Source organism: Vombatus ursinus, unplaced genomic scaffold (assembly GCF_900497805.2).
Source record: "Vombatus ursinus unplaced genomic scaffold, bare-nosed wombat genome assembly UNPS02011369.1, whole genome shotgun sequence".
Lineage (NCBI taxonomy): Eukaryota > Metazoa > Chordata > Mammalia > Diprotodontia > Vombatidae > Vombatus > Vombatus ursinus.
In genome coordinates, this window is record NW_020951147.1 from 3,571,966 (window position 1) to 3,592,544 (window position 20,579).

At 57.5% G+C, this 20,579-nt stretch overlaps 3 protein-coding genes across 4 annotated transcripts in view; 2 read left to right on the plus strand and 1 right to left on the minus strand.

Annotated features, from left to right (window-relative positions):
* Positions 1 to 876: 876 nt before the first annotated feature.
* CORO1B (coronin 1B) lies at positions 877 to 9,221 on the plus strand. 2 transcript variants are annotated; one of them, XM_027856111.1, is made up of 11 exons: positions 877 to 1,002; positions 2,005 to 2,207; positions 3,641 to 3,763; positions 3,877 to 4,006; positions 4,894 to 5,075; positions 5,390 to 5,509; positions 5,988 to 6,092; positions 6,185 to 6,330; positions 6,427 to 6,484; positions 8,185 to 8,490; positions 8,781 to 9,221. In XM_027856111.1, the coding sequence occupies exons 2-11, from the start codon at positions 2,007 to 2,009 to the stop codon at positions 8,904 to 8,906; spliced, it is 1,497 nt and encodes a 498-aa protein (XP_027711912.1). In that variant the 5' UTR covers positions 877 to 1,002; positions 2,005 to 2,006; the 3' UTR covers positions 8,907 to 9,221. The 2 variants fall into 2 exon arrangements, with proteins under 2 accessions (XP_027711912.1, XP_027711913.1); XM_027856112.1 differs by lacking the exon at positions 877 to 1,002 and adding an exon at positions 1,098 to 1,630.
* Positions 9,222 to 10,641: 1,420 nt separating this feature from the next.
* Positions 10,642 to 13,516, plus strand: PTPRCAP (protein tyrosine phosphatase, receptor type C associated protein). Its single transcript, XM_027856114.1, has 2 exons — positions 10,642 to 10,854; positions 12,526 to 13,516. The coding sequence occupies exons 1-2, from the start codon at positions 10,852 to 10,854 to the stop codon at positions 13,126 to 13,128; spliced, it is 606 nt and encodes a 201-aa protein (XP_027711915.1). The 5' UTR covers positions 10,642 to 10,851; the 3' UTR covers positions 13,129 to 13,516.
* A 198-nt stretch (positions 13,517 to 13,714) lies between these two features.
* Positions 13,715 to 20,579, minus strand: part of RPS6KB2 (ribosomal protein S6 kinase B2) — a 7,210-nt gene continuing 345 nt past the window's right edge. The window contains exons 2-15 of the mRNA XM_027856113.1: positions 19,530 to 19,564; positions 19,285 to 19,405; positions 19,026 to 19,094; positions 18,320 to 18,467; positions 17,445 to 17,502; positions 17,224 to 17,324; positions 16,923 to 17,013; positions 16,749 to 16,839; positions 16,539 to 16,646; positions 15,504 to 15,566; positions 14,734 to 14,811; positions 14,520 to 14,627; positions 14,303 to 14,415; positions 13,715 to 14,188 (exon numbers count right to left, since the gene is read on the minus strand). Coding sequence (XP_027711914.1) covers positions 14,026 to 14,188; positions 14,303 to 14,415; positions 14,520 to 14,627; positions 14,734 to 14,811; positions 15,504 to 15,566; positions 16,539 to 16,646; positions 16,749 to 16,839; positions 16,923 to 17,013; positions 17,224 to 17,324; positions 17,445 to 17,502; positions 18,320 to 18,467; positions 19,026 to 19,094; positions 19,285 to 19,405; positions 19,530 to 19,564 — 1,347 coding nt within the window. The 3' untranslated portion in view covers positions 13,715 to 14,025. The remainder of the gene's footprint in view (positions 14,189 to 14,302; positions 14,416 to 14,519; positions 14,628 to 14,733; positions 14,812 to 15,503; positions 15,567 to 16,538; positions 16,647 to 16,748; positions 16,840 to 16,922; positions 17,014 to 17,223; positions 17,325 to 17,444; positions 17,503 to 18,319; positions 18,468 to 19,025; positions 19,095 to 19,284; positions 19,406 to 19,529; positions 19,565 to 20,579) is intronic.

Here is a 20,579-nt window from a genome sequence, read left to right on the forward strand (position 1 = left end):
AGGGGGATGTGATTTGAAGGCAGAAAGGGTCTCCGAGGTTCGTCCCAGCTCTAAGAATCCTATCCAGCCTAGATTACACTCAAGATTTAGAGCTGGAAAGAACTTTAGGAGTCATCTAGTACAAACCCTTGGTTTTACAAATGAGGAAACTGAGGCTCAGAGGAGGGCGCAGACTTGCCCACGGCCCCAAAGTAGAACCAGGTCTTCAGGCTCCAAATAAAGTGTCCCCTGCCTTGGGCCTCCCAGTTGCAATGAGCTCCCTCACCAAATTACCCAATGTGGGAGGGGCTTCGGCCCCACCCTCATCTCCCTTTGCCCTCTTTCTTTCCCTCCCCAGAACGCCCTTCCTTTCCAGCTTCACCCGAACCCTAATTGCGGACCCTTTAGGAACCATTACAGAGGACTGTGGTGGGGGAAGGAAGTGCGGAGTGAGAGAAGGGCCCCAGACCCCCGCAGCCCCCTGTTTCTCAGGGCTGCTTCTCCCATCAGTTTCTCGCCCTCTAGATCCCCGCCCTGCTCCTTCTCCCTGAGGCCCCTCGCCCCCAGTTTGGCGATAGCCTCCAGCGCCCCTCCTTCTCCACCCCCCCAGACTCCTCCTCCTCCTCCTCCTCCTCCTCCTCCTCCTTCTCCCTCTCCTTCCAGGGCCCCCATCCCGCCCCCCCCCCGTCTGCCTCCTGCCTACTGCCTCCGGGGCCTCTCCCCCAGATCCCAGCCCCTCTTCCTACACCCCCAACTTTCCCATGGCTCCTCCCCTCCCTGCTCAGGCCCTCTCCCCCAGCTGCCGCCCCCCAGATCCCTCCTCCTCCTCCACCTAGGCCCCTCCCCCGCCCCGCCCTGGCCCCTCCCCTCCTTCCCTCCTCCCCTCTCCCTCTCCCCATCCCCTCCCACGGGCATCCTCGGTCACTTCCTGATTCCCGCTTCCTGCTTCCCAGAGTTGGGGATCCAGAGCCGCCACCGGACTCAGTCCCGCTGCCCTTGGCGAGCGGCGCCCACCCACCACCGGTGAGCAGGGGCGGGGCGGGGGAGGGGGCGCGGCTGCCCGAGGCAGCCCCTCCTCCCCCCCTGCGCTGGGACCCCGGGACCTTCCAGGAGCCGTCCTGGGGCGCGGGGTACAGAGGAGCCTGTGGCGGGAGAAGACCCCCCCTCCTGCACCCGTCTAGCCAGCAGGCCCCCCCATCTCTGCTGATCTGCTTTCCGGCACCCCCATCCTACTGCAGCAGCTTCGGCCCTGGCCTAGTTCCTCCGGAGGAGGGGAAGGGGGGACCTCTAGCCCCACCAGTCCAGGCAGAGAAGGGGCCTCACTCATCTGGCTGGGCTCAGGCCTGGGAGAGGGGCAGCCATCGGAGCAGACAGACTTGTGGGAGGGAATGATCGGGAGCCTGGGTCAGGGAGCCTCTGGGAGCTGGAAGGAGGTGGTTTAAGGACAGCCCTATTTTCCAAGGCCTTGGGAGGAGATTTCTGGAACACTTCCTTCCCACCCCCACTCCCATCCCTGCAGATGGGAACAGCTAAAGGAAGGCTTCCCGAAGCCCCCCAGGAAGCCACAGAGCCTTCGGTTTCTCTAGCAGAACAGATTTTTCTATCACCTAGGAGGGAAGGAGGCAGAAGGGACATTGTCCCCATTTTACAGGTAGGAAAACTGAGGCCCAGAGAGAGAAAGAGACATGCCCAAAGTCAGAGCCAGTACTAGAAGCCCAGGCATTCTGTGGAATGTCTGTACAAGATGGGGAATTGGGGGGCTGGGTTCAAGACCTACCTCTGCTACTTACCATCTGGGTGAATTTGGGTAGGTCCCTTTCCCCTCCCGGCCTCAGTTTCCCTATCTGTAAAATGAAGGGGTTGGACTTGATGATCCATAAGGTCCCTTAAAGCTGAGAGTTTATCCGGTCTCTAAACTGCCCGGGGGAAGCCTTCTCATGGCCAGGCAGACAGGGAGGGGGGCACCTAGGTTAACTGTGGGGGTAGGGTGGGGGGCAGGGTTCATTTCTGCTTTTCTCTTGCCAGACATGTCATTCCGCAAAGTGGTCAGACAGAGCAAGTTCCGGCATGTCTTTGGGCAGCCAGTCAAGAATGACCAGTGCTATGAAGACATCCGGGTGTCCCGTGTCACCTGGGACAGCACCTTCTGTGCAGTGAACCCCAAATTCCTGGCCATCATCGTGGAGGCCAGCGGCGGGGGGGCCTTCATGGTGCTGCCCCTGAGCAAGGTGCCTGCATTTATTCAGTCCATACTCTGCATCAGGCACAGACAAATATGAAAGAGCCTGCTCTCAAGGAGATTGGGTCTTCAGGGGGGACCGTCGCGTGGATGTAAAATATACGAAAGGAATTGGAGGGAGCAGAGAACATTAACTGTTGGGGTATCGAGGGAGCCATGTATGGGAGGTGTCTGCTAAGAATTCCAAAGGGCAGAGGTGAAGTGCGAGGGCATTCCAGGCCAGGGAGACGGCCAAGACGTCCAGAACTCAGGATAGATAGCCTATAGTCATTAGACCAGGTGGACCGACTGGAGTGCAGAGTGTGGGAGGGGGAGTAACGGAAAATCAGTCTAGAAAAACAGGTTATTGTCCGATGGTGACGGACCATTAATGCCACACCAGAGTTTCCATTTGCTCTTGGAAGTAATAGGGAGCCATCAGAGATAATGGAGAGGGGGAGTGCTCAGAAAGCTGAGGGGGAGGAAAAACAGGCGGGGGGCCCACTTGGTTATTTTTGTGGCGTTTCGTAGTCCGTGAGCATTCACTCCCAGCCTGGATCATTGGACTGACCTGAGTTGGGCCTGGCCCAGAGCCTAGTGCTATAGTGCAGGGGAGAGGTGCTGAGTGTCCAAGCTAGGGACGGTGGGGGCTGTGTGAGGGTCAGGAAGGGGAATGGACAAGATGTGACAACCGATTGAATGCCTTGAGGCGAGGGCAAGTGAGGAGTCAAGGATGACCTTGAGGTTGTGAACCCCTGGGCCTGGAGATTTGGGGTACCCCTGGCAGAGTTAAGACAGTGGCTAGAGCGCTAGGCCTGCAGTCAGGAAGACCCACATTCAAATCTGGCCTAAGACACTAGCTGCGTGACCCTGGGCAAGTCACTTCACCCTGTTTGCCTCAGTTTCCTCATCTGTAAAAATGAGCTGAAGAAGGAAATGGCAAACCATTCCAGGACCTTTGCCAAGAAAATCCCAAAAGGGGTACAAAGAATGGGACGTGACTGAACAATAGCAGAATTAGAGATATTCCTCCTCTGTCTGAGACTTTATTTTCCCTGACTCTCTGGAGAGGAGACTAATCATCCCTTGTGTTTATTCACATCTCTTACCTTGAGCTTGAAAAAGAAGTGGGAAGGCCAGGCGTGTGTTGTGAGTCCCATTGTAGAGACAAGGAAGTGAAGGCCTAAACTGTGCATTTATTTGCCCAAGGTCACCCAGCTTGTAAGACCCAGAGTCAAAAATTGCTACTGGCTTTGGAGGCAGAAGCCTTGGGATAGGATGGAGCCCCGGTGCTCGCTCCGAGCGGGGCCGGGGGCCTGTCCCTGCCTCGTTCTGGGGCTGGCTGAACTCCCCAAGGCTGCCCGACTCCAGAGCTTCTCTCTTGGGACAGCTGGGGGCCCCCCTGACTTTCTCTTTCCTCTCCATCCTGCTGCGTGCCTACAGACAGGGCGAATTGACAAGTCATATCCCACGGTATGTGGGCACACTGGACCCGTCCTCGACATCGACTGGTGTCCACACAATGATGAGGTCATCGCCAGTGGCTCTGAGGACTGCACAGTCATGGTGAGAGGCTAGGGACTTACCCTTGGCTAGCCGTGGGGACGGGGAGGGCCCCTCCTCTGGCAGCCTCCCGTTAACTCTTGGCCACGGCGGGGTCCCTGTGGTCTGGCCCACAGGTCTGGCAGATCCCGGAGAATGGCCTGGTGGCGCCCCTGACAGAACCCGTGGTTGTCCTAGAAGGCCACTCCAAGAGAGTGGGCATTGTGACCTGGCATCCGACAGCCCGGAACGTTCTCCTCAGTGCAGGTCTGACGACACCCCCCCCAAGCTGTCCACGAGCTGTTTGAGTCACCCTTGAAAATGTGGTGGTCACGAATAAGCCTCAGCACCCCTGTGAGGGAGGGGCAGCTAGGTGGACTAGGAGTCAGTAAGATCTGAGTTCAAATCTTCCCTCGGGTGCTTATTTAACTGGGCAAATCCTGCTTCTTCATCTGTAAAATGGGGATAACAATAGCACCTGCCTTCGAGGGTCATTGTGAGGCTCTAGTAAGATGTTGGTAAAGCCCACTGTCAGTGAGGCCTGGCCTCACCACTTCCAGGCTGTATGACCTTCTCTGCGCCTCAGATTCCTCCCCCTTTGTAAAATGAGGCCTGGAGTCAATAGAGCACCGGCCCTGGATTCAAGAGGACCTGAGTTCAAATCCAATCTCAGACATATAACACTTACTAGCTGTGTGACCCTGGGCAAGTCACTTAACCCCACTGCCTAGCCAAAAAAAAAAAACCACTTATGAGCACTGACATATAAAAGGTGCCAAGATGCCCAAGTTGTCCCATGAAATGGTGTTTCTTGTTTTAAAAAAAACAAAACCCAAGGCCTGGGCTCTGGCCCCCAAGGTCCCTCCCAGTCCTTAGCACGGCGGTTGTTATTAGCTGGTGACGAGCAGTGTGCTCCCTTACTTAGAAGGGTTGTGCTTAATTACTCCATCGCGTCATTGGGAGCAGTGGGAAGAATTCATTATTGCCCCATTTGCCAGGTAGGATAAGTGAGGGCCCAGAGGAGAGCAATTTCTTTAAAGCCACATAGCAAGTTAGTGGCAGAGCCAGACAGAATCAAACCCGTGCCTTTTATGTGAGGGGTAGATGGGTGTCTGGGCGTGGGGAGGACTGAGGGACCGGCCGGGCCCCTGCAGGCTGTGACAACGTGGTGCTCATCTGGAACGTGGGCACGGCGGAGGAGCTGTACCGTCTGGATGACCTGCACCCCGACCTCATCTACAACATCTCTTGGAACCGCAACGGAAGCCTCTTCTGCTCTGCTTGCAAAGACAAGAGCGTGCGCGTCATTGACCCTCGCCGAGGCACCCTGGTGGTGGTACGTGTGGACCCTCCCACTGGCTCGCTGTCAGAGGAGGTCTGGGTGCCATCTTGGAGTCCAGCGAGGAGAGCACTGGGCCTCTCAGGGAGAGATTGGGAGCTGGGGAGGTAGTACAAGAGGCGAATGCTGAGGCCTGGCGGAGGATGGCATGTGGGAGTAGAGGTGCCAGGAGGTCAATTCTGGGGCCTGTGGGAGCAGGCGTATACCCAGGGGAGTCATTGGGTGGGCTCTGATGGACAGGGCCCCAGGGAGGACGGGATGCGGCTCTGAAGGTCCTTGTGGGTAAAGATGGCCAGGATCTGTGTCCACAGGAACGAGAGAAGGCCCATGAGGGAGCCCGGCCCATGAGGGCCATTTTTCTGGCCAATGGCAAGGTGTTTACCACAGGCTTCAGCCGGATGAGTGAGCGGCAGCTGGCTCTCTGGGACCCGGTAAGCTGAGTCCAGCAGGGCTGGGGCTTCTCAAGGGACAGCCACAGAGAGCTGACGGCAAAGGTGGGCAGTAGAGGCTAGACGCTTAGCAAAGGGCGCTAAGTACGTGGGCAGGAACCCTAACCTTAATTCCTGGAGAACTTCAGAAACGAGACTCCTAACATCAGGGAATGCCAGAGAGAACCGAGAGCACAGAATGTGAACTGGCAAGAGGAATTACAACGTAGGACGTGGGCTTTCAGAGGACAATCAGACCTCAGAACACAGAATGTCAGAGCTTTGAGGGACCTAGAATGTGGAATGTCGGGGGTGGGAAGGACCATAGAGCATAGAACAGAGATTTTCAGAGTTGAATCGTAGAGCCTGACTCTTCATGTTCCCTGGGGCAAACAGAAGAATTGGCCCCAGAAGGACAGGGATGACAGAGAACAGGGATCTAGGTCCCCAACCCCCACTAATGCCCCCTATCCCATGGCAGGAGAACCTAGAGGAGCCCATGGCTCTGCAGGAGCTAGACTCAAGCAATGGGGCCCTGCTTCCCTTCTATGATCCTGATACCAACGTCATCTACGTCTGTGGCAAGGTAGGCGTGGGCAGAGGTGGGCACACGGGGTGTAGGGAGAGCGTAGGACCTGCACAGGACCCTGACGTCCCTTGGCCCTCACCTGTTCTCAGGGGGACTCAAGCATCCGCTACTTTGAGATCACAGCCGAGCCCCCCTATATCCACTTCCTGAACACCTTTACCAGCAAGGAGCCTCAGCGGGGCATGGGGCGCATGCCCAAGAGAGGCCTGGACGTGAGCAAGTGTGAGATTGCTAGGTAAGAGGGGCCGGGAGCTCTGGGAACCCCAGCTGGCTTGGGCTGGGCTGGGTGGTGGGCCTCAACATAAACTCACGCCCCTTCTCCCCCACTCAGATTCTACAAGCTCCATGAACGGAAATGTGAACCCATCATCATGACTGTGCCTAGGAAGGTGAGTGGGGCCTCTCTCTCCGGCCCTGTGCCACCACCGTCCCCGATCTGATTTCCCAGGCTCTCGAGCACCCAGAATTCGGTCTCTTGCCCTCTTCTGCCCTCTGGGCCTGGTGGTATTGGGGCCAGGCAGGTAACCAGGATGAAAAAAGATCAGGGGAAGGAAATAGGGGTGTTCAGTCTAGAGTAGAAGACTGGGGAGAGACGTGGTAGCTGTGCCCAAGGGCTTAGGGAGACGGGACCAGCGTGCCCGCCTTGGCGCACCAAGGAGGAGATCCCTGTGTCCCTGAAAGACAAACTTGTCCTTCTTGGCCTCGGGGGAACAAGGAGAAGGGTCAGGGAGTTGGACTGAACTTGCCAGACAGCAGAATTTGAGAGCCAGCTGCCTTGGGCAGCACTCAAACCGAGGGGCTCCTCCCTGCCTGTGACCCGCCCCCAGCAGCCCAGCCCCCCAGGGCAAATCTCACTGGCTGCAAGTTCATCTTGACCTTGGGCCTAAATCTGCCCCTTTGCAACTTCCGCAGCCGTTACCCCTGGGGCCACGGAGAACGAGCCTAATCCTTCTTCCCTAGAACCCTTCAAGCACTAGAAGGCAGAGCTCCTGCTCCCCAGGCCTTCTCTCCTCCAGGCTAAACATCCATGCTCAATCCCTTCCAGTCCGGCCATTTTCATGTGACTTGGGCATCACCAGCTTATCCTCTGGACACTCTCCAGCTTACCACAATAGCCTTGCTGGGGCCCCCAGGGATGGTCTCGCTGGGGCAGAATGTCAGAGCTGTCCCCGGGTGGAACGCCTGGGTTGCCCCTAGGGGGAGCAGATCCCCCTTACTGGGAAGTCTTCCCGAGAGGTCGAATGACTCACTCGGTGGTGATATAGCAAGGCCCCTTTCATTTACTGATTGGACTAGATGCCCGGAGGTCCCTTCCAACTCTGAGAGTGTGTAATTCCCCGAGCCAGGCCTCAAGGGGCAGAGGGGGGAAATCATGTGCTAAGATGAGGAACTGGCTGGGAGGCCAAGGTGTGGAGATCGGACAGCCCTTGATTCACTGCAGAAGCTCTGAAGACGGGAGATTTCTCGGGGTAGCAGTAAAGCAGCAGGCGACCAGGGGGAGGGCCAGACCAAACCAAGCTGTTTGGACTTTGTCCTGGCTTCCCTGGGGAGCTCTCGGCTGCTCGAGGTGGATGCCTGAAGTCCCAGCCCGAGGGTGGAGACCAGAGGCAGGGAGGGAGTCCAGGGGAGGGCTGACCAGGGCCTGAGCACCAGGGGAGAGGTCAGAGAGAAGGCTGCCGGGGCCCAGGAAGTGACCGTGTTTGGCCAGTCCTTGGCAAGATTCTGGGGCCCCGGGCCTCAACAGGAGTTGGGCGGGTCAGAGTTTTTGCAGGGAGTCTGGGGACACGTGAAGGCCAAGGTGCCAGGCACTGACCACTGGGAGTTAACTTAGGGAGTGAGCGAGAAAAAGTCCCATGTTCAAGCCTCAGTTCTACCGTATAGGCCTCAGGCTGGTTCCTTGTCTGGGCCTCAGGTTCTGTAACATGGGCACAGGCCCAGCAGAGCTCGGAGGGCCTGTCCACCTCCAGCACTCTGACTCTCAGGGAGAGATCCTTCACCATTCAGTCCATCTCGCCCCTTCTTAGGGAGGGACAGGGCGGTCCTTCCTCCTCCACCCTTGCCTAGCAGAGGCTGTCTCCTGCCCCCGCAGTCAGACCTGTTTCAGGATGACCTGTACCCAGACACAGCAGGGCCCGAGGCCGCCCTCGAAGCTGAAGAGTGGGTGAGTGGGCGGGACGCTGAGCCCCTCCTCATCTCCCTTCGGGAAGCCTACGTGCCCAGCAAGCAGAGGGACCTCAAGGTCAGCCGAAAAAACGTCCTGCATGACAGCCGGGCGGCCTCAGCTCCCGCACCCACCCGGGCTGGGGTTTCCACACCTGCCTCCACCCCCACGCCAGTCAGTGCTCCAAGCAGCACCACCAGCAGCAGCAGCAGCAGCAGCCTTGCCGGGGCTGGGGTATGTACCTGTCTGCCAGCTTGGCCTAGGGCTGGCTGGTCAGCAGCACGGCCCAGCCCTAGAAGCCTAGGAAGGAGAAGGAAAGGAGGTGGGGTGGAAAACAACACCCACCCTGCATTTCTTCCAAGCCTGGGGAAAGGGCAGAGACACGGTCTAGAAGGCCCCAGACTCAGGTGCCAGGGTGGGCAGGCCTCTGGGAGTTCCCTCACAAGGAATGACGCAGTGGACCATACCACCCCCCCAACCCCCAGCCCCACCTGGGGCTCACTGGTCCCTTGGCTTCACTGCAGGACTCTGGGAAGTTGGAAGAGGTGACCCGTGAGTTACGACTGCTTCGGACCCTGGTGAAGGAACAGGGTGAGCGCATTGCCCGCCTCGAAGAACAGCTGGGCCGCATGGAGAATGGGGACGTGTAGTGTCCAGCCCCTGCCCGCCGGGCCGGACCGAGCCGTCCCCTGCGCCAGATTCTGCCGCTAACTCGGCGTCAAAGCCCCTTCCCTGGCCAGGGAGCAGGAAGCTCCGGCCTGGGCCACTTTTATACTTGTTACCAAGAATGATTGTTTTTTTTATATACTAGGCAAGGGCTTCCCACACCTCCAAGGGACCATCTATCCCTCTCCCACAGGCCCCCCCAGCCCACACTCCCAGGCTCCCCCAGACCCAGCTCCCCTGGTGGAAGTTGTGGGCCTGACTCTATATTTTCATTCTAAATAAAAACCTCTTTCTAAGAACTTGGCCTAGCCTCATCCTTTGCTCTTGGAGGCCAGGGAAGGGAGGGGGTGGGGAGAAAGGTGCTTGACTACCAGGAAGGGAAAAGGCATCTCTGGGCCCCTCAGCCCTCCAACACTGCCTCACTGCCAAAACCACCTCCTCTCCGAGCAGTAAGGGGGCCCTGCCTGCCCTAAGTCTGGAATCCTCAGGGTTCATGGATCTGGGGTTATCATCCCCACTCCCTGAGCTTCAATCTCTCCCTATCCACTGGCCCATTCCCTCTGCCCACAAACACCCACGTTTCTTGTGTCCTTTAAGACAAACCCTTCATTTATCCAACCATATCTCTTGGAGAGAGGGTTCTGCAATCACCAGCTCACTCCCTTTCCTCCCAACCACCCAAACTGCATCCTTGCCCTCCCTTGGGTGCCTCCTCTAGGTGTGGGGGGCACTGCCCTGTCCTGGACCTCATCCTGCCTTTCTAAGCTCCACTTGGCCTTTAGGGGATCTTCATGCATGCCCCAGTGACCACAGGGGGCCCTCTGCTCATGTCGGCCGAGGCCATCTGGCCCGGTGACCTCATTAGCCCCCAGTGTTTCACTGATCATCTCTGCTGATGATTCCCAGAGCTTTCTCTTCCGCCCTGTCTCCCTCTTCGTCAGCTGCATCTTGGGCATCTCAGACTGGACATCCTGTTGGCTGCATTTCCAACTGACTGCGTCCACCACAGAGCTCATGACGTTTCCCTCAACACTCCCCTCAGCCCAACTCTTCTATGACTATCCAAGGCACCACCACCATGTCCGGCACTCTTCCTCCAAACCCGGCCATCATCCTCCGGGCTCCTCCCTCCTACTCTCCCTACTGCCCAAGCTGTTGGATGGGTTCCTGTCACTCACACCGCACCTACACCTCTAACATCCTGCCCATCCTCCACTCAGCAGCCAGTGATTTTCCTGAATCCTGGATCTGAGCGGGTCAGCCCTCCTCCGTGAACTCCGGTGACAACCTATCACCTCCAAATCAGACAGAAAACTCCTCTGGAAAGGCCTCCCAACTTTCTTGGCACTCCACGCTGGCCTGGCGTTACAGACGTCCACCTGCAATCTCCTGCCTTGACGCTGGCCCTCCCCTCAGCTCCCCGGCTTCCTCCAAGCCTTTCCTGACCTCCACTTCCTGCATTACCTCTCCCCCAGGTTGTCCCTCTAGGATTACTGACAACTTGAATGCACATAGCTGCTGACTGTCTCCCTCATTAGAATGTGAGCTTCTTGAAGGCAGGGACTGTCAGGAAATGCTTAATAGATGTCAGCCCCACGTCCCAAGGCCTTGGGCCCTATGCCATTGGTTTGGGAAGGATTCCTCACCTAGAGCAAGGGTGAGGGGTTCGGGGCACAGCCAAGACAAGGGTGGCCAGGCAGCCCCACCTCTCCAGCCTGATGTGTGGGGCCTCCCCCAGCTCTTCCCCAGCCCTGGGCCCCTGCCTGCTTCAGGGAGGGGGTGGGCAAGAGACAGGAAGCCGGAAGCCCCAATCTAACCCAGGTCACGGTCCCTACCTCCTTCACCCAGTCTGCCCACCCCAGGCTGTTTCATAGCCAGAGCTACCGACACCAGAGAGGCCGGGGCCCAGCTCACGGACCAGAGGGCCAGATGGTGAGTTGGGGGAACGCTGGAGAAGGGGAAGTGGACATGGATACTCCAGGGACCCAGGCCAGGGTAGTTATGCTACCCCAGGCCCTCCATTCTAGGGCTAGCCAACTCCCGAGATGGACCAGGCCAGGCATTGCTGTATCCTCTGTGGGCTCTGCCTCCCTGATCCCTATCTCCCAGGACTATTTTGACCCAATCTTGGATTTCACGGGAGTTGGGAACCCCCAGCATCTGCCCTGCAGTAATAGTGTTAGTGAGTTATCTGGGGCAGTCAGAGGTAAAGGGACTCACCCAAGGTCACACAGCCAGAAAGAGGTACAAGCAGGCTTGAGCCCCAATTCTCCTGGTTCTCAGAGTTTATCTATCCACAAGGCCAGGTGCCTCTCTCATAGTCTGGGGTCCTACGATGCCAGAGCTGGGTCCAAATTGCTCAGACAGGCTGGAGGGAGGCCAGAGCAGAGGGGCAGAAGCCAGAAGTCCCAGGACCCTGGCCCCACCCCTCTGTTCTTCCAGGGTCCACAGAGGGTGGGGAAGTGAGGGGCCAGAAATGGAGGCTTTCACCTCTCTGCTCGCCCCCTGCAAGCCTGCACAAACATAGCAGCCTCCACCTGCTTTGTTCCGACCGCAAGCTTCCTCTGACAGAAAAGGCTGAGGCAGTAGCAGCAGGAGCAGCCGTACGGTACAGGCCTGAGTCACATGCCTGGGGCACCTCCCCCCAGCTGGCTGTGGGGAGGGAGGGGAGCACATCCTAAGCAGAGAGCTCAGAGAAAGGCCCCGAGACTCTTGTCTCTGGGGAGCCCTCCGAGGAGGGGCCAGGCTGTTTCCATGCCAGTTTGTATCCCTTGGCCTAGGGCAGGACTTCAGGCTTGGATAAGAGGTGTTCCCTTCTGGAGCAAATTCTAGTCAAGAAAAGCCCTCCGACACTATCTCCAGCCACTAGCCCTTTTACAGATGAAGAAACTGAGGGTCAGAGTGGACTTGCCCTGTTACATAGCTAGCAAGGACCAGAGCTGGGGACCAGAATCCCAGTCTTCCAGTCTAGGACTCGTCTCTTTTTTTTTTTTTTTGGTGAGGCTATTGGAGTTAAGTGACTTGCCCAGGGTCACACAGCTAGTAAGTACCAAGTGTCTGCTTTGAGGCCAGATCTGAACTCAGATCCTCCAGACTCCAGGGCCAGTGCTCTACCCACTGCGCCACCTAGCTGCCCCCCAGGGCTCTTCTCTTGGGCTGAGTCCCAGGGACAGGGTGGAAGGAGGGGACCAGGTTGTCCTGGATACTTGAGGAGCTCCACCCTGGGCAAAGGTGAACATCCAGATATCCCAAAGTCATACGACAGTGTGGAAACCTCTGTCCAAGGTACTTTTCTACCTCATCTCAGCCTCACAAGACCCCTGTGTGGTAATAGCATTACCATCCTAGAGATGACAAGAGTGAGCCTAGGTTTAGGCACTCGACCAGCCACAAAGCAAGTCAGTTAGAACTCTAGACCTCATGGATTTTTAGTTAGATGGGACATTTGAGTTCACCTCGCCGGTCTCCTGGCCTGGCCCAAAGCAGCCAGGCCTTCTAGGTGCCGAGGCTCAAGCCTGGTGCTTTTCCCCGGCTGCTTTCCCTGGGACACGAAGCATCTCCACAGGGCCCTTTTCCACCTTTTCCCCTCCTCCCTCTCTCCAGGCTCTGTCCAGGCTCATGGGTCTGGCGGCACTGGGAGCTCTGCCAGGGGTGCTGGGCTCCGAGGAAAGCAGCTCCCACAGCTCCATCACCGTCTGCCTGCTGGTGCTGCTGCTGCTGATCCTGATGGTGGGCTTGGCCCTGGCCTGGTATCATCTGAGCCGGGAATCAGGGGGCTACTACCACCCCACCCGCCTGGGCACCTCCCTGTGGAGCCAGGCCCGCCGGCTGCTGCGGGCCACAGGGGTGGCCCGCTGGCTCGGAAGGTCAGCCATCGAAGAGCTTCAGGACAGTATGGAAAAGCAGCAGGAGGAGGACGAGGATGAGGACGAGGATGAGAACGAGGACGAGGATGAGGACGAGGACGTGGAGCCAGATGGGGAGAAAGAGGAGCAGACCGGCCAGGACGAGAATTCGGTGCCCAGGAGCTCAGAGGCAGCCCAGGGGGAAGACTGCCCCAAGCAGGGGCCTGAGCTCAAGCCCTCCCGTTCCGGGGGCCGCGCTGAGGCCCTGCTGAGTGACCTCCATGCCTTTTCAGGGAGTGCAGCCTGGGAGGACGGGGCAGGGACAGAGGGGGCCCATGACCTCAGTGTCACTGCACTCTAGGCATGGGGGGCTCTGCCTTTGCCTCCGTGCTGCCCACTTGTGCTACCAAAGCCACCAGGGGGTAAACAGGGTTTCCCCAGCCTCCTAGGAGCTCCGCTCAGTTCAGCCTGCCCACATCCCCAGTACTCTACAGTCTACTCCCATGGTCCTGAAGGGGTGAGGGCGCTAAATGTCTCACCACATCGATCTTTGGTGGCACCAGCCCCCAGGACTGTGTACCACACAGCAACGTCCATCCGTCTCTGCACTGCCCCCCTCCCCCGCCTCAGGCCAAGACCACTAAGCCGTCCCCATCCTTGTAGACGTATGGGCAAAAGGTCCAGGATGCCCGCTCAAGGTCCAGGACGGGGGGAACAGCCCCCTTTGAAATAAAGACTCCTGCACTGGACTCCTCTGTGCTTTCCTCGACTACCCCACCCCCCAAGCCCTTTCCCTCTCCTGTATCTTCTAAGGGCAGCCGCCAGAGCAGACCCCAGATGCCCGCTCTTTGTTTGGGGGCTCCCCACAAACCAAGGAGCCCATGTCTGTCCCTATGCTCCCAAGCCCCTGCCAGGCCCCCCTTCCCAAGAAAGGAAGAGGCCCCAGCTAGTGCCATAATTCAAATATTTAATCTCCTAAAAGACACAGCACAAGCAGCTGAGGGCCTGGGAGGTGAGCACTCACTGCTCCCTGAGGCTGCAGCCTGGTACTCCCTGTAGCAGTCAGTTTCCATGATTCTGTGCAAAAGGTGCCCTCCCCCCAGGCCCCAAGGGCACTTTGCTCAGCCTGGCCCAAGGGGCCTACAGCACTTCCAGGCCAATGCCAAGAAATCCTTCTTCCAAGAGGTAAAGGGGCGATTTGGGTTGAGAGTTCAAGGGAGGCAAAGGGACACCATGGACAGCCCACATCGTCCCCTCTCTAGCGTCCAGAACGGCCCCGACCCTTCTTGGCTTTCTTGCCAGTGGGCGTCCGGATGGGAAGAGGGGCTGAGCTGACGGGAGGTGGGGGTGGGGGCAGCTCCGTGGACTCTGCTGGGCTGGCACTGGGTCGGAACCCTTCAAAGGGTGAGAATTTCAGGGGGCTGAGGGAGAAGCCAAGACAGTCACAGTCAGAGCCTGGACTTTATAGCCCCACGACAACCTTCCCCTCCCCCACTCCAGCTAGCCCGCGCTTGGCCGTCTGAGGTCTGCTGTACCTGATGGGGGTCCGAGGACTGCTGTTGAGGCGGCGAGGGGACCGCAGCTTGGGCTGGAACGAGAAGCCTTCCTTGATGCCCTCCAGGACAGAGGGGGCCACGTAGGTGAAGCCCTAGCAGATGGCAGCAGGAGATCGAGTACTCTCTCCCCGTTCCCGGCACCACTGGCCCTCCCTCATCCCTCAATCCACCCCAAACACCCGTGAGGGCTCCTCACCAAGAAAACCTGGTTGGCGCTTTCACTGAGGGCCGTGTCATCAGGGCTGTCCACGGGCGTCTGCTTTGTGAAGCGTGTGTCAAACTGGCTTACGTCCTCTTCAGACTGCTGCAGTGGGTGGAGGAAAGGCCGCCTGGGGTCAGGTTTACGTGGAGGGGGCTCAGGACACCCCCCGCTGCCCCCACAACACACACACACACACACACACACTCACCAAGCAAGGCCGGAAGGGGGGTTCTACTTGTCGGGCCAACAGATCTTCCCAATTGATATGGCGGAAGAAAGGGTGTTTCTGAAGAAAGAGAGGCTCACCATGAAGGTCGACTCCCCCACTCCTGAACACAAGAGCCCCGCCCCCTCGCCCCCCAATAGGGCTCACTCCCAACCCCTGGCAGAGTGCCAGTGTGCTAGCCCCCGGTTCTAGGCCAGGCCACCAACACATATGAAGCACCTACTACATGCTAGACAAAGGAAAAAATGAAACAGACCTAAAGCCTGTTTTCTACCCTGGAAGTGGGGAGGGTGCAACATACTGTCACTGCAAGCAGAAAACAGTACCGAGAACTAGGGGGTTCTAAGGGAGAAGGCTTGTGGGAGGGGACACCTGAGCTAGGAATCTGAAGGAGAGATAGGAGGTATCATGTTTTAGGAACAGGCGACAGCCTGTCAAAGGCCCGGAGGTGGGAAAGTGCATTATCTTATGCAGACACCAGTCGGTAGGCCAGCTGTGGAGAACTGAGCACGCATGAAGAGAAGCAACAGGAAATACATCTGGGAACGTTGGCTAGGGCCAGATTTAGGGGAAGTGGGGGGTGCAGAATTTTCAGATTGAGAAGTTTGGATTTTCTCTGCAACAATAGTGAGCCACTGAAGATATCTGAGGGGCGAGGGGGCTACAACCAGCTCTGCTTTAGCCATCTTAACTTGGTGCCCGTGTGCGTGGAGTCGCTCCAATTTAAACCCTCACAGGGACACCTGACCCACCTGCACGTCCGCGGCATCCCCAGGTCCACCCCCAAGTCGCTGGCTGGGGTTTCTCTTCAAAAACTAGGAAAGGGAGAGAAAGGGGTGTGGGCTGGGGGTGAGGCACCAGGCAGCCCCTGGGAGAATCAGAGGTCATCAGAGGTGGGAGGGATGAACAGGTATCCCTCTACCACCTCCCTGACAAGGTCAGGCAGCCTCCAAGCAAAGGCCGATCTTTGGGAAATGTGCAGCCAAGAACGCCCCACCCTTTGGGGCTCCCAGGCTGGCTCTCAGGGTCTGCCCCTTCCCAGCTGGGGGAAAGCTGACATTTCCATGGGGCCTCCAGGTGTGCAAAGCATTTTGTTTACATAGCTTTTCATTTAAGCCTCAACATCTTTTATGGGGGTGAGGCCACAGCCATGATTGTGCCCATGTTACACATGTGGAAACTGAGGCTCTGAGAGGTCCAAGGTCACTTGTCTCAGAGGTGACAACTGTCCCAGGTCTTTCTGACTCTAGGACCAGCATTAGATGCCCTCCTTCACCAGGCCTCTAGGGGACTTCCCCAGTCTTTGGTCCAGAGCCCTTTCTTAGTCATGGAGCTCAGGACTATGCCCTCTTTCTGAAAGTGGATAGGGTCTTGGGAGTCTAAAGTCCTGGGTTCAAATCCAGCCTCAGACCCTTACTTAGATGTAAGGTGTGACTCATCTGTTAATTGAGAGGGCAGGACTCAATGACCCTCTCCTCTTTGGTATCTTCAGTTGAAGCGCCCAGTAGTCCCTCACCTCGACCCTTGTGACCTCTGTGGGCCCCCTTCCTGGGCTGGAATCTGGATGTCCCAGACGGACAGACACAGACACACACACGCAGACACATGCACAGAGACACAGACACAAGCCCCTGATCTCAAGCTGCAGAGGCCATCAGGGACAGGAGTCCAGCAGGGGGTAGAGGCATCCAAGATCACCCAGGCACCCCAGCAGGCAGGGCTCTGCCCCAGGTGGCAGGAGGAGGGCATAGCAGGGGGAAGAACCTGGGGGTGGCCCCCGGCCCCACCTTCTTGAGAAGGTCCCGAGCATCTGGAGTGAGGTAGGGTGGCAGCGCCAGTTTCGCCCTGAGGATCTTGTCAATCGTTTTCTTTCGATTCTCTGCAGTGAAGGGCGGCTGGAGAAGGCAACCAATGAACAGAGACGCTTGCTGCTGCCCTCCCAGCCCCCGCTCTGCCCTCCATGCCTGCCCACCCTCCTGAGAAGATGGGGAACTTGCCGTTCCTGTGAGCATGTCATACATCAGGGCTCCCAGGCTCCACCAGTCCACTGCCCGGTTGTGGCCACTGCGTGTGAGGATCTCAGGGGCCCTGGAGCAAGAAAGCCAGACATCAGGCTCCTGCCTTCCGACCCTTCACCCTGCCCTCCCCTCCCTCGGGCCCTCGCTCCTCACATGTACTCAATGGTGCCGCAGAATGTGTGAGTGACCGAGCCTTCGTGGATAGACTCCTTACACAGGCCAAAGTCTGTCAACTTGATGTGGCCTGGGGAAGAGGGGGCAGGCAGTCAGTCAGAAAGCATTCATTAATTGCATTCATTTGTTAATGTATTGTTAATTAATTTGTTTATTTATAATTTATTACTGGAGTCTGCTGCTGGTATTGGGGCTCCCTATCCCAGGGGAAGCTTGGGCTAGCCCTTTCCCTGGCTGTCCCACCCTTACACCCACACCTACACACACAACACACACATACCTTGGCTGCTCAACATGATATTTTCAGGCTTAAGGTCCCGATAGATGATGCCTTGGGAGTGGAGGTGGCCCAGGGCCAGTGTGATCTCCCCCAGGTAGAAACTGCGGAGACAAGAAAGGTCACAGAAGAGTGGGGGAGGAGGCGCCCCGGGCTCGCTCCCCGCCCCCCGCCCCCTCCCCCATCTGCCAAGCCATGCCCAGGAGGGACGTGCAGGCACCTACCAGGCTGTGTCCTCCATGAAGATGCCCTCACGCTCCAGCTGCATGAAAAGCTCTCCTCCTGGAACACAAATCGCCTTGCTGGGTGACCCTGAGCCAGTCACTTCCCTCTCTGAGCCTCAGTTTACTCATGCCAAAAGAGCATGGTCATCCCTACTGTCCCTGCTTTTTTCAGGGCTGTTGTGAGCCTGTGCTCTGAGGTATGTGCCATTCCCTCCCAATGGCCTGTTCATGGCTGCCACAGTAAGGTGATGGTGGGGATGGGGAAAGGTTGGCATCACTCTGGTGACCATCCTTGAGGGCACTCCAGGATGAACTACAGCCCTGCCACTGAGACATACTCTAGGACGAGCTGGAACCCTGCCACAGGGACACTCCTTGATGAGCTAGAGCCCTGCCACAGGGGCACTCCAGGATGAGCTACAGCCCTGCCACTGAGACATACTCTAGGATGATCTAGAACCCTGCCACAGGGACACTCCAGGATGACCTAGAACCCTGCCACAGGGATACTCCTTGATGACCTAGAGCCCTGCCACAGGGGCACTCCAGGATGAGCTAGAACCCTGCCACTGAGACATACTCTAGGATGAACTGGAACCCTGCCACAGGGGCTCTTCAGGATGAGCTAGAGCCCTGCCACAGGGGCTCTTCAGGATAAGCTAGAGCCCTGCCACTGGGACACTCCTTGATGATCTAGAACCCTGCCACAGGGACACTCCAGGATGAGCTACAGCCCTGCCTCTGGGGCACTCCAGGATGAGCTAGAACCCTGCCACTGAGGCTCTTCAGGATGAACTAGAACCCTGCCACAGGGATACTCCAGGATGACCTAGAACTCTGCCACAGGGACACTCCAGGATGACCTAGAACCCTACCACTGAGGCACTCCAGAATGAGATAGAGCTTGCCGCCAGTCTGGAAGGCATACACCAGCTCCACAATGAAGGGGTGCCTCACGGCCTCCAGGATGCTCCGTTCGGCCCGCGTGTGGGCTGTGTCCTTAGCGTTGCGCATAATTTTCGCCTGCAAAGGTGGGGGAGAGGGCAAGGAGAAAGGGAGAGTCAGACCCAGTTGGGATTGGCCGCCTCCACTGGACTGGAGGCCTGAGCTCCCACCCCTCCCAGCTGGGCCAGGCTGACTGTGGTCCTGGCTCAGAGCCCCGATCCAGTCCCACAGGTTCTCATGAGACCTCAGCTCTTCCTAGCTGTAGGACCTTAGACAAGTCCCTTCACTTTCTTCAAGCTCAGCTTCCAGTTCTGTAAAATAGGAATCACCCTTTCCTTAAGGGAAGGGCTTTAGCTGCCATAACCCTGGCCGGCTAATTTGGTTTCTCTCAGTCTCAGTTTCCCCCTCTATGAAGGAGGAGGTTGGTTCATAGATGCAGGCCTGGAAGGGACTGTGGAGGCCAACGAGTGCCTCCCTATTTTACAGATGAAGAAACTGAGCCCAAGGGTGATAAAGTGGCATTAGAGCTGGGAAGGTAACTTGTCTGGAGGCCCCCCTCCCCCAGCTCTGACTCACCCACTCCCAAAGGCCCACCCCAGCCAGGCAATCGCCTCCACTTTGGGGGATGGCACTCACTTTTCTCAACACTTTCATGGCGAATATTTTTCCCGCATTGGTGCCTTGTACCTTCCGGACCTGGAATACCTGGAAGAGCAGGGTAGGGTGTGGGCTTGGAAGCAGGTGCCACTTATCAGGGACCCCAGCTTCCTGGAACTTTGGGAAGGGGCTGTGCCCATGGGAAAAGGCCCAGGCAGCCAGCCCCTCAAGGCAAGGATGCTGCCACAAGGCCCCTACCCTCCAGGGAGATACCTCTTTCCAGGGGCCACCCCCATACCTTGCCATAGCCCCCTTTGCCCAGGACTCGGAGGAGCTCAAAAGAGTGGGGGCCGATGCGTTCAGGTCCAGGGTTCACACAGGTCTCTGACAATTCCACCTCTTCAAAGTGCCCCACAGGCCTGTGAGCATACTGTCAGAGAGACGAAACCTCCAGGCCACCCACTTCCCCATCAATAACCCAGGAAAGCCCAAACCACCTCCTTCCTCCTTCCCGGGCCCAGTCTCAGTCTCTGCCCTACTCACTCCAAACCGGCGGTCCTCAGTTCCACATCAACATCCTAGGAGAGAAATTCAAGGTCATTGTCCTGGTTCTGCCAGCTCCATCATCCCTGATTAGGGGATGGCACCCAGGCCATGCCCCAGGCCTGCCTCCTCCTAGAAAACAGGCCTTGGAGCAAGGTGATAGGAAGGTGAAAACTGAGAAGCGGGTTGGCATCATAGGTAGCCTGCCAGATTGGGACGTGCAAATCCAACTTCAGACACTTACTAGGTGTGTGACCCTCAGCCTCAGTTTCCTTATTAGTAAAATGAGATGATTGGACTCAAGGACTTCTTCCTTTCAGCTCTAAATCAGAATCCCATAATCTCATAAGGTTCAGAGGGACCCAAGTCCAACAAAGAACTGGAATAAGAGGGACTAGGTACTAGGCCAAGGTACTAGGCAAGGGAGGTAGGGAGAGGCAGGAAGGTGAGAGTGAAAAAAAGTCCAAGTCAAGGACAGCTGGCAGGGGCACAGACTCCATTCAGGCAGGACCGGGGTTAGGCTCCAGGGTGAAGCCTGGGGAGGTGAGGTAACTCAGGGAAGAGGGCTATTCATAGGGCCAGAGAAGGAGGAGGGATGCTCTCTGTGGCATAGGAAGGGAAGGGAACCCCAGAACCCTGGGGTAGGGGATGAAGGAGGCCGTTCATGCAGGAGGCTAGGAAAGATGCTAGAGGAGAAGGAGGGCGCTGAAGGGAACCAAGCTCTAATGGGTCTGGAGAAAGATGGAGGAAGGGGGGGGGAGCCTCATTTGGGGACCCAGGGCAAAAAGACACCATCAGAGAGGACCCAGAACTACAGGGCACTGGGGCTGAAGGAGAACTCAGAACAGATAAGGCAGACTATCAGTCAGACAGACAGACCTGCAACTTTTGAACAGCCGGCGTCTGAGCAGACCCCTCAGAATGGCCAAGAATGATGGGGTTCAGAGAGAGGGGTCCCATTATTTAGAACGCAAAGTATCACGGGAGGGAGGGACCTTGGAATGCAGAATGTTGAGTGTCAGAGGAGGGGGGAACCTCAGACATTAGAAC